The sequence below is a fragment of the Microtus pennsylvanicus genome, chromosome 8, assembly GCF_037038515.1.
Source record: "Microtus pennsylvanicus isolate mMicPen1 chromosome 8, mMicPen1.hap1, whole genome shotgun sequence".
Taxonomy (NCBI): domain Eukaryota; kingdom Metazoa; phylum Chordata; class Mammalia; order Rodentia; family Cricetidae; genus Microtus; species Microtus pennsylvanicus.
The window spans coordinates 25,768,667-25,780,862 of NC_134586.1; the positions used below are offsets into that span (position 1 = coordinate 25,768,667).

A 12,196-nucleotide genomic window follows, 5' to 3' on the forward strand; every position below is an offset into this window, starting at 1 on the left:
ATGACATCCCCTGAGAGGACAGAGGCACTGCCATGCCATCTGTAGACTATGTCTTGACAGCAAAGAACTCTGGATCCCCCCATCTAGGGTGATTTCAGGCCTGGGCAATGCTGCCCAGGTGGAAAGTGAGGACAGAGAGGGGGAAGAAAAGCCTTGTGGCAGGCAGATGATGATGCTGGAACTTGAGGACCTTTGGGGGGCAACATCTGATGAGGGCCGCACAAGCCTAGGAAGGAGACGCCTGAAATCACACCTTTAGGCGATAAACAGGTCTGGGGCTCTGACAGGTGTGAGCTGTTCTGACCCAGGCCTGAAAGAAGGTCTGCTCCCTGTGGCCTCAGTATCTGTGCCCTGAGAAGCTGGCCCTAGGTGGCACCTGGGATCAGACAGGCCCAGTAGGAAGCATCTTCAGAGAGAAGGGTACCAGCCACCCCTGGAAGGCCCACAAAGAGGATGGTGGTGTCATATCTACCAGCTAGGGTAGCTGGGGTAGAAGAGGGTGAAGAAGTAAATATTTCCCCTTCCCTTGTGTTCACTTCCTCGGCCTCTTCTGCTAGCAAGAGGGGGCTAGATGAGTTTCTTTCCCTAGGCCTATCCCCGGAGGCCTCTCATGAGTGAAAGATCTCAGGCACAGGTGTAAGGGGACAGACTGTTGTGGGGTCAGGAGTTTATTAGAAGAATTATTGACAAGAACATGGCGGGGCTCTAAGGAGAGGCCCAGTGCCAGTGACAGACTATGAATAAAAACGAAGAGAGGAATCAGGGCCCACAGGGCAGAAGTGGGGGCCTCTTCTTAGAGCCATCTAAAGGAGCATGGGCCTGGCACCAGGCTCTCAGAGTCACAGACGGGAGTCAAGAATGTGTGACCACCAATACCCACTTAGACGTTAACGTACTTCTCTGGGCGAGAAACCCCGACACCTGGAAGTCTGTTAGCTGAGGACTCAGAGGCATTGCCCTCAAAGGGCACCTCTCAGTGTTCGTGGAAGTGAAAGGCAGCGGCTGCAGGTACTTAGCCTGAGCAGCAATTCCTGTTTGGACTCTAACATTACATTCATGAGTCTGTCTAGGCCATCTGCTCCTGATCCATGCAAGGAACCAAGATGGAGGCTCTCTGTCTCTCTGTCTCTCTGCCCTGTAACATGCAGATCTAACCAAGGCCAAGTGGGACAGGAAGGCAACGGGGACTTAACTCTGCCCTTGACTGTCTCAGCAGCTCTCAAATGCAGGGATCATGGCCTTAGGGGGTATAGGAGGACAGGGCAGGTCCCCTGGCACCTTGATGGCAATTTAAATGATGAGGCTTTCTGCTTCATCACACTTGGGCCACTTGGAAGATGGCCCCGTTTCTCAAGCTCTGTGGGTAGCACATAGGAAGGTGTTTGCCCTGCAGAACCATCTCACAGATGACGAGCCTGGGGTCTGGAGACCCATAGCTGTCACAGGCAGTCCCCATACAACCACAGAAGAGTAGGTTTAGACACAGTTTTACTGTGGGCAGAGAGACCAGCATGGGGTCTATGCCAGGGCTGAGAGCATCCTCCAGATGGTAGGCAGGAGAGGTCTGAAGGGAGGCTCGGGGAGGCTTGGGTGGCCTGCCCCAGCAGCTGGGAATTAGTGGTAACATTTCATGCTTCTCTGGCTGTTTCTAAACTAGGTGTCAATTCACAACAGGCTTCAAACGTCCCAGCACAGCCCCAGGTTGGGGGTCGAGAGGGGAGAGCCACCACCGCCACCACCAACATCACCACCGCCGTTGCTGCCAGACCCACAGCCTAGCCCCCTGAGGGAGCAGCCCCCACCGCTGCCGCCGCCGCCACCCACACCCCCAGGCACCCTGGTGCAGTGCCAGCAGATTGTCAAGGTCATTGTCCTGGACAAACCCTGCTTGGCCCGCATGGAGCCCCTGCTGAGCCAGGCTCTGTCTTGCTATGCCTCATCCTCCTCAGAGTCCTGTGGCTCCACACCCTTGCGTGGTCCAGGCTCCCCAGTTAAGGTCATCCACCAGCCCCCGCTGCCCCCGCCCCCACCCCCGTACAACCACCCTCATCAGTTCTGCCCACCAGGCTCTCTGCTGCTCCGGCGCCGCTGTTCCAGTGGCTCGAGGAGCCTGGTGTAGGCTTTACCCTTAGCACCCCACTATTCCAATGGGCTGTCCTTCAGGAGCCTGGGCTGCCCCTTGCCACTCCTCACATCTTGGCATAATGCCTTCCTGGCCGCTGATCACTGTTGTGGAAAGAGAATGCCCTGGCGAGATGGTTTGCTTAACCCAGCCATCCTTCACTAACTTATTTGAGTACCTCACCACAAATATGGAAACACCTTCTCATTCTTCCAGGGGTCCCACATAGCCAGATGGGCCATGCCTTCTCCTCTGTGTTCACCATGCTCCCCTCACCAGACTATAGATTGAAAAACTGAAGCCAAGGGGCCGTGGGCTGATGGGCTTGCACTCTTGATCTCTTAGTATTCATGCCTTGGGCCAATGGACAAGAGCAAAAGGCTGGACTGGCCAGCAGCACAACCCAGGGCAGAGGCAGACTATCCCAGCATAAGATGTATCTATAGCCAAGCCGTAGAGGGAAAGGCTAGCCTTGGCTCCCTGGAGGGACCTAAGCGTCGCAGAGGAGGGGGGCTTTATCTGGGGTTCCTGTCACTCGAGCCTGTAGTTAGGAGACTGGTTCTTAGCTCTCGGGAGACCTTGCCTCCCTTGACCTTGTCAGCCCTCCTGCCACCACCAGAGAATTCTGAGCTGCCCAGACCCAGGAAAGATCTGAGAAAGAGGAGGGAGCAGGGTTTTCAGTTCTGTCTGGGTCATTTCAACAGGGCCCTAGGACCGTGAGATCAAGTCTGTGAAGTGCACTTTCGAGAACATTTCTTGGTTTTCTGGCCTCAAACAACGCTCAGTCAATACCGAGTGCGCACAGGCATTTACCCATAAACACATGTGAGAACCCACCCGGATGATTGCTTCCCTGTGAAGCCAGAAGCAGGGAGATGGGGTGCTGGGCAGTTCGGCAGAGGGATGACTTGGCCTGGAGTCAGGGCTTCCTCATGTCTGACTCTGCAGCTTCTGTGTACGCAGACAAGGTGAAGCCGTGAGGTTCTAGTGTCACTGGGTCACCCCTGCAGGCCCAGCCTTCAAACAGTCCCTCCCTGGAAAATGCAGGCTGGCTTCCAGCAGGGATGGCGAAGAATTCCTGGACCTTCCAGACTGCAGGGCAGAGCCAAGCAGGGCTCATCAACTTTCCAGGCCTAACAGGGCCAGATGTGGTGGCCCCGTAGACGACAGGAGCGTGTCGTAGGCTGTCACAAGGCAAGCCAGCCTCCCGTGTCCTATGTCAGCAGCTATTTCTGACCTACCTCGAGATGCCTCCTAGTCATAGCCTGTTTTTAAAGTTTCCCAAGAGGCGAAGAGGCACAGTGGATGCTGCCATGGCTGGAATTGAATTAGCTTCTCCTGGTCCCTGCTGTACCCTCCAAGATTCAGTACTCTGGACCAAAGAGGAGGCATCCAGGCTCTTATAAAAGACCAAATGACCTCATTTCATGTGCACGCATGTGTGTGCATGTTTTCACCCAGAGGTCATTATGATGGTCACCCGGGGAGTTTCTGGCCTTTTCTGCAGCTTTTGGCCAATATGCTATCTCCCCCAGGGGCTCCCAGCCTATGTTTTTCTGAGCTGACTGCCTTGGGAGCACCCCTATTTCAGAAAACAATCAGACTCTGTCAGAGTGGAAGAACTGACAGATGAGTGCATTACTCAGACGCCTCATCGTCTGCACTGGGGCAGAAAGGGTTAGGGCCTGGGGAAAGCAGAGCTTTCTATGTCTGGATGAATGAGAGGGCCCAAAATAGAAGGAAATTTATGACTCTTAGGGAGGATGTGAGGTATGAAGGAGTGTGAGTTATGAATGTGTCTAAGAGTGTTTCTGGAGCAGGGTCATGGTGTCGAGGGCTGATGAAGAGGGACATTAGCCCTATTCACATTGTCAAACGCTGCCTGCTGCTCACATCAGACTTCCAGCTAACAGTGTCCCCTGTCCCTCCCGCCTCCGCTGAAGTCTGACTTTCCTGATGAGCTCCAGTAGAGGTTTGGGGGCCGGCCTACCTGTGCGAGCTCTGAGGACTCTGACTCCCAGGCACCTTGGGCCTTTTCCCCTGGGAGAGTTTTCCCTTAGCTGACCTAGACGCTGCTGGCAGGAGCAAAGTCCAGCCCAAGAAGCCACAACAGGGGGTCACAACATGGACCGGTCCTGAGCTCCTGGCAGGGCTTTGAGTCCCACTAGCCCAGGGCCTGGGGGGGGGGGGAGAAAGTGGGCTGGCCCACCTTACCAGTCAGGCGAAGTTAGAGCCGCCATAAATTTTGCGTCTCTCCCCTGCTTAGCCAGCCTACTAATGGTAGAATTTATCTGTACCTTGGTCCCCAGAGAACCTGGGAGAAACCTCCTGCCCTTCCCCATGGCAGTGACCAAGTCAGGGCCTGAAGACCCAGAAAGAGGCTCTTGAGACCCCAGCTGTCTCAAAGTTAAAAGAACAGTAAAATACTGGCTGATCTCCCAGATCCCGCCACCCCAAGATGCCCCCCTCCATCAACTCTCTAGGCCTTACTGTGGGGAGCCTGGGCCCCTCTCCCAATTTATCTATTTGGCCCCAACTCCAAAATCAAGTGGGGGGTGGAACCAGCCTTCCTACCTACTTGTAGGCAAACCCACCTCCAGATGTAGGTCCTGTCTTGGCAGCCTCTCCTGGAAACCGGGCTGTCTGTCTTTTTGTTTGCGAAGATGTCTTGCTCCCACAAATATGTATCGGCCCTGGATCTTTGACACCCCCACCCGCCTGTCCAGAGCCTGCCAGGGTGTCTCCGTTACCCAAGAGAGGTCCCTGATGTCACTCATTTGTCTCTCTCTGCATCAGCTGTCCATCTTCCTGCAGTACCTCTCCCCCCTGCTCACCCTCCACCAGAAGGAGTGACAGCTCTCTGGGGACAGGCAGGGTGGCTTCACTCAGCAACTAATCCAAATGGCAAATATTTTGTAACAAAATAGCCCAGAGGTATTTTATCTGTTCAACTCATAGAGTTTTAGAGATTCTATTGAAATGTGTCACTTGAGCAAACCCGTGGTCTGTTGTTTCTTTTGCTCTCGTGGGGTGGGGGGGGCGACATGACACACCAACATGCATGCCACCTCAAATCAGAGTGTCTCCCTTGCTAGGGTCCAGAAAGAAGATATACTGACCATCGTCTCTTGGGGATACCCAGCTTCTCTCTGGCTGCAACAATCAATCTTTTCCCCAAGATAAATGGTATCTTATGGTATAACTTCGTAAGGAAGCTCTGTCTTAAGAAATTGAGGTCTGGGTGCTAGAATAGTAAGGACTAGACATCGAATGGAGGGTATTGGGGCAGAGCTGAGGTAAAAGGTCAGAAAATTGCTCTTCAAGGGTAACTTGCCTCCAACCCCAACTGATACATTTGTGCATTCATTCAGTGGAAAGCAAAGGCCTGGGCATCCACGTCTGATTTTCACCAATATTCACACCCTAAGTCTGACACCCAGTCCAGGGGATGGCTTAACAAAGCCAGGACAACAGACTTGGGTGAAGGAATTATGGGGCACCATTATGGAAAGAGAGTGTTTCCAAACCCTTCCCATGTGTTGGGTCTCCTGCTGGGAGCAGAGAAGGAATCCAAGGCTGCGAAAGAGCAAGACAACAGCCAATTGGTTAGAAGATGGGTTCAGAGATGTGTCGACTTGATAGCCTACTCTTGTAACCCCAGCACACGGGTGGCTGAGGCAGGAGGGTCACCGTGAGTTTGAGACCTACCTGGGATACATAGTGGATTCCATGCAAGCCCAAAATATATAGCAAGATTCTGTACCAAGGACACAAACAAATGATGTGTCTAGGAGCCTGGAATGAGAGCTGAGGAAAGAAGGGCTTGAGTACATATTCACACCCAACGAGCTCAGCTCAGCTCAGTGGACAAGGCAGGGGTGCTTTCTCCTGGCAGGGCCAGAGGAAAGAGCGTCAGCCAGGTATCAGTGAACCTCTTCTGAGGAGGAAAATGATTGGCACCTGCAAAGAGAATGCCAGCTTGCCAGGTGACCAGAATTCTGAAGACCCAGACATCTAAACAGTTCCACAGGCTGGCCTCGTGGTCCTCAATTAAAACCTTTGGGAACATAAGTTCACCCTTTCCCAGGAAGTGGGAAATTCCAGAAGAAGCAGACACCAGCTTGGACCTGCCCCATCCTGGGAATTCTCTGACCCAGAAAGCTAAAGACTGGTCCCTTGAGAGCATCCACAAGGGGTTCAGCTGGGGCTAGGCCTGGGAGAGGGCCTAAGGCCAAGAGGACCCCAGGGCCAATGGTGCAAGAAGGCTAGCAGGCAGCTCCGCTCTCCCAACATCCTGGCCCCTGCAGTGTGGTCCAGGAGAAAGGTCACCAACAGAATGTTCTAATGGAGCCTCTGGGTCCATCTGTCATAGGTCAGCGCCTGTGATGGCACTTCGTAGATGGAGGAGTCACACATTGGTGACTGACTTTTCCAGGGGTCCCAGAATTTCTGAGTTTCTGACTGAGAGCAATGGGCCCGAATAAGAGGCTGGTGCCAGAGCTGGTGAATTAAACCATCAGCTCGTACACAGCTGACAGGCAGTAGGTGGGAAGAGCGCTCATCACTACACACAAAGCTTTGCTCTCAAAGCCGCACAGGGAAACCTCCTGGGAGAGTCACACCCTGTGGTGACAGGCAAGAGGTGACGGGGTGAGGTGAGTGTCTGAGCAGAGGATGTCCACAGAGCGCAGTTCATCCTGGTCAAGCCAGAGAAGCTGTCTGAAGCCACATCTACAGGGCAGATAGAAGCCAAGACAATGTGCCAATGGCTCCTGATATGTAAATTTACCTACACTGAAAAAAAAATTCCACAAAGGTATAAATATGAAACAAACAAACAAATAAAAAAACACTAAGAAAATCATTTTTAAAAAAAATGGCCTTCTAGAATATCCAGGTCAGATGACTGCCAGAAACCCAAGCCAACAGAAGAAGGGCCTGATGGTGGGCGGGGCAGATAGCTCGGGGAGGCATGGCTGGCGAATGAGCATGCTGCCCCTGCTGGCCTGGGAGGAGGATGCTGGGGCTGCCCTTGTGACCCGGGGAGGCAGACCCTGGGACTGCTTCCCCTGTGGGCCTGGGAAGGAGGACACTGGGGCTGGGAGGACACTGTGGGTGAGATCCAGCCCGAGCAGGATGCATTTGCATGACACCCACACCCACCCGATGCCGAGATTCCCAGGAAAGCGGTTCTGTTCTGTCTTCCCTGCGCTCTGGCCTTCAGATGAGCACAGACATTCTCCGCGGGTAGTCGTCCAGCTGAGACAGCCTGCCAAGTACCATGTCCATTCAGTCCTTTCGGCCAGCTCCTCCCTCTGACCCACAGCCCACATCGCAGTTGAGGTTCCAGCTGCGGATGAGCAGTGAGGGGACACTATGGGGGCAGCCATCCCAGGGTTTACACAGGTGACTGTCTGAAGAAAGATCTCCTCCACATCCCTTCAAGCAGACCCTTCGGAGGGTGGACAGTTATCTCCTCTGGGAGGACTGAGGCCCCACCAGAGCCCAGAAGTCAAAGCATGCCCATGTCCTTTACTGTCTCCCTGTTCTTCCAAGGGAGGCAACCAGGCCCAGAGGTAGGCCCCCGGAAGTAAGGAAGTTAGATCATTTGGGATGGGAGGAGGGGCAGGTTCAGAACTGTTCCCAGCAGGAAAACTCCATCCTGGATTAGGCCAGAGGATACAGGCAGAGTTGGGCAGGAAGGATGGAAACTCTTCCCTCCCCTGCTCCTACCCACCCCGCTCCAACAGGTCTGTGTGTGTGCTCTGCTCCCTAGAGAAACAGCAAGTCCCTAGCAACCCAGGGCTTCCTGCTCCCACGACCTCAGGACTGAGTGACCTCAGACCCAAAGCTAGACTCTGGGAAAATCGGGGCTAGCTGCAGAGAAGCCTGGAGACCTGGCTTCATTCACCCTGTGTTTCAAACCTCCTAGGCATAGCTTCTTGCTCCCCTTTCCTAAGAGCCTCGGCCCCTTTCTCTTCATGACATCTGGGCTGTGCAGGACTTGCCCTTGGGGCATAGAAGACACAGGGAGAGCCTTGTCCTCTTTCACAGGAATGCACAGGACCCTTGGGGCTGCTTACTCCAACTAACTAGCTTAGCTATATTTTTTATGGACACTGGGATACCTAGCTTCAAGAGTCAGAGAAAGAACAACAGAATCATCCAAAATAAACAGAAGGAAAGAAGTAAGAAAGACAGAAGCAGAGATGAAATAGAAGATATGTACACAATAAAAAGAGTAACAGAGGGCTGAAGAGATGGCTCAGTGGTTAAGAGCATTGCCTGCTCTTCCAAAGGTCCTGAGTTCAGTTCCCAGCAACCACATGGTGGCTCACAACCATCTGTAATGAGATCTGGTGCCCTCTTCTGGCCTGCAGACATACACACAGACAGAATGTTGTATACATAATAAATAAAGAAATATTTAAAAAAAAAAAAGAGTAACAGAACTGAAAGCTCATTTAATGATCAATAAAGCTGACAGACCTCTAAGGCAGATCATGACTGAGCCAGCAAGAGAGTCCTGAAGGTTCCTTATAATCAAACATTACAAAGAAACCGTAAACCCGGGACTGGAGAGATGGCTCACAAAAAATGTTAGACCACATGGAGCCAGGCGTGGCAGTGCATGCCCCCAATCCTAGCATCTCTTGGAAGGCTGAAACATGAGATTTGTGAGTTTGAGGACAGCTCAGGCTACATAGAAAGACATTTTTTTCAAAAATCAAGGTTTTCCTCACACCCCAGCCATCTTGGTTGAGGGGCATTCTATACCTAAGGCAGAAAGATGGTGGCCACAAAGAAAACAAACGTCTCTGGAGATGATCAGTTCCGGACCCCAACTTATGAAAAGTGCAGCATGCACGCTGGGCTGCAAGCTGACTCTGAAGGTGTTCAGAGACGGCAAAGCACAAGGGTTCATCCTCTCCAGCGGCTCAGCTTTGAGAAAACTGAAACAGAACACCACACGAGGCTGGCCAAAGCTGTCGGCCATCGACACAGGGACAACAATATTGACTTGGGCACAGCACGCAGAAAAGACCATAGCATGTACATGCTGGCTACCATTGATCTGGGGGCTTCCGATCTTATTAGACGCATGCCAGTACAGGCTGCAGAAAGGGAAAGTAGGAGGACCTTTTCCTTAATAAAACTTGCCGGAGTTTGTTTTTAAAAAAAAAACCCTAAGGAAAAAGAGAGGAAAAAGTAATTTTGAGATTTGTGACAGTGACAAATCATATCTTTTTAAATCTGTACACACACTCCCCAAACCTCTACACGACACTGGGTCAGGTGATTGGCTATCGTCTACGTACACTCAAGTAACTGAGAAGGTTGATATCACATAAACTCCTTTAGAAAAGACAAAACTAGTCCCAGCTTCCTCCTTTACAAGCTCAACACAACCTTAAATACAAAGAACCCTTCTCCCCACCTCTGTGAGGACAGTTTGGAGAGGAGCATGCAGAAGCCAATCCAACCTTATGAGCTACATACAAAAGTTTACCCAAAATATTAGCAGACTGAACGTGGCATCGAGGGACCAAAAACAGCATGTCGTGACCAAGTTGGGTTTGTTCCAAGAAGAAGAAGGTGGCTTAGTATTAGAAAAATCTATCTGTAGTGGGGAGAGACTGAGAGAAGAGGGGGGGATGGAAACTGCAGCCGGGATGTAAAAATAAATAAAAAGAAAAATCTGTTTGCGTACCTCAGCACATCAACAGAGTGAAACAAGAGTCTAAAAGATGCGGGAAAGGGGTAAGTTAGAGTCAACATCCTTCTTCGTTGTTGCTGTTTTGTTTTAGGTTTTGATTTTTGGGATATGCTCTCACCATGTGGCCCCACTGGTGTTGAGCGTATGGTCCTCCTGCCTCAACCTCCTAATTGCTGTACCCTACACCCAGCTCAGCTCTTACCATTAATTTTAAATAAAACAAACCTGGAGCCAATGAAACTTCATCACTTAATAAATGCCATCCATCAAACAGCTGCATTAACACTCTGACTTAGTGCTGAAGCGTTAAGATTTTTGTCAAAGCTGGGAAGGAGGCAAGGACTCTGCCTGCCACCACCTCTGGTCACCAAGTGATGGGAACAAGGGGAAGAAATAAGCAGGGGCGGCTGGGAAACCATGGTGATTAGCTCCAGACAGCCCAACTCTCTGTACGAGAACCCAAAAGAGCCACGTTGAGGCTACAACAAGGCAGACAACTCAGATCTCCCATCAGCTGGCTATCCAGTCTGTACTGGCATCTCTTGAGTCCTCTGAGAAACTTCTCTCCACAGCAGAACAAGTGCCACCTCTTCTGTTGAGGCCGGACACAACCGGGATAAAGCGGGGCCCCTTTGTCTACTCCCATCGATGGATATCCCGTCAGAACAGGTTTGCCCTGGTGGACAGGCGTGTTTGCAGGGTCTGGCCTCAGGGTCAGGCCTCGGCTTCTAATACAGCTCCTGTCCTCATGCTTCTGAGATGGACAGAGCAAACCTGTGACAGTCCCGTGTCCGCGTCAATCCTGGCAGATTCTCGTCACAGCAATGGACACTGATCCTACGGATGGACCTGGCCATGGGGGGCTCAGGCTCTGTCATCCTGTCTGTCTGTGGCAGTTCTGTGCTTACCTAGTTAACCTACATGCAGGCTCCTCAGACCAGATGAGAGAGCCAACCCCACTTATCACAAGAGCTGCAATGGAGATGCTGGGCCAGGGGCATCAGCCCACCTCAATCCGACATGACCTACCAGGCGCAGCTCCTGCCAATTGTATCTGCTTCCCAAGCCCATGTGTCCTTCCTGACCTTTCTCCATGGGTAGTTAACGAGCTTTTCATCCCTGTCAGATCCAATCAGCCCTTGTTACTTCATTGAGCAGCTAAATCAACAAGGAAGCCACATGGATTTAGTCTCCAGGGAGCTAGACAGGTGACAGCAGAGAGAGCGGCAGAGACAAAAGCAGCTAGTTCCTGGGAGTGGGGACTAGGGAGCAAGCCAGGGTCAGAGAGCCCTGGAGGTGCCCAAGATGGTGAAGACAAAGGGGAGGCCAAGGACACAGACAGAAAGAACTCGAATGAGCCAGTCATCTTCCAAGGTTTTAGGAGGGAGTGTCCCCACAGACAATTTACCTCCCATGGTCCAGGTGACAGATGAGAGCCTGATTTCTAAAGGCTGGGTAGGCTGATTTCTAGGTTGTACCCGTGAAAAAAAAGAGTACTGCTTTCCTCTGCCACCAGGGGGCAGGAAAGGCTCCATAGTGACCTCATAACAGGAGCCTGGACTCTGCATCCCAGCATCCAGCTATAGCGGCAGGGTTTCTAAGAATCCTCTCTTGGACCTCCTATTTTCTCACTAGCTGGTCCTATGAGGATTATTAGCAAGGCATAGCAGCCTAGAAGGAGACAGAAGGGGTTGCCAGGAGCCAGGGCAGCTGAAGTACCCAGAATCCACAAATGTTCCTCCTCCAAAGGAGAAGGCTTACAGAGCTGGGTGAAGTGGGGATGCTTAGAGGCTATCTGAATGGAAGCCATGCTGGTCAGCCCACGGAGTGTTACTCTGACCACTGGGCATTGTCTCTGAATTGTGTTTATCGATGCAGCCTTTCTTGGGGGTGGGGTCCTGGGCCCGGTGTCCTGGGTGCCCTATTCCCTCTCTTCTGAGCCTTCCATGAACTCTTCCATGGCCTGCCTTCCTGGAAGCCTCAGAAGCCACATTATATTTGCTGTATTATTTGACAAGTGGGAAGGAATGGATGGGAAGGGACCAGAGGAAACGTGGGTAGGGGAAAGGAGGTTGTGTTTGTGTGTGTGTGCGTGTGTGTGTGTGTGTGTGTGTGTGTGTGTGTGTGTGTGTGTGTGTGTGTGTAAGAGAGAGAGACAGAAAGAAAGAGGGGGACAGCTCCTGCCTGCAGACCTACCACCCAGGAAGAGAAGGTTTGGAAAGCTGGGAGGAGAAGTCTGGTAGGTAGAGACTAGAAAGGAACTTGACGAGGTTCATGCCCATTCCAGAGCACCTGCGTGGAGGTGACCTCCCTCCCACACAACAGCTGAAGTAGAGCGAGACAAGGAAGAGGCCATG

General features: G+C 52.0%; 1 protein-coding gene across 8 annotated transcripts in view; it reads left to right on the forward strand.

The window, feature by feature from the left end:
• Nucleotides 1-5,119, forward strand: part of Iqsec3 (IQ motif and Sec7 domain ArfGEF 3) — a 102,300-nt gene extending 97,181 nt beyond the window's left edge. For 5 of the 8 annotated variants that reach the window (XR_012911582.1, XR_012911584.1, XM_075982874.1 and 2 more), the window contains one exon: nucleotides 1,658-5,119. Coding sequence is in view for 5 of the 8 variants with exons in the window: in XM_075982874.1 (XP_075838989.1) it covers nucleotides 1,658-2,119 (462 nt within the window). In the remaining 3 variants the exon portion in view is untranslated. The remainder of the gene's footprint in view (nucleotides 1-1,657) is intronic. The other 3 variants (XR_012911583.1, XM_075982876.1, XM_075982878.1) reach the window with 1 other exon arrangement.
• The last annotated feature ends 7,077 nt before the right edge of the window (nucleotides 5,120-12,196 follow it).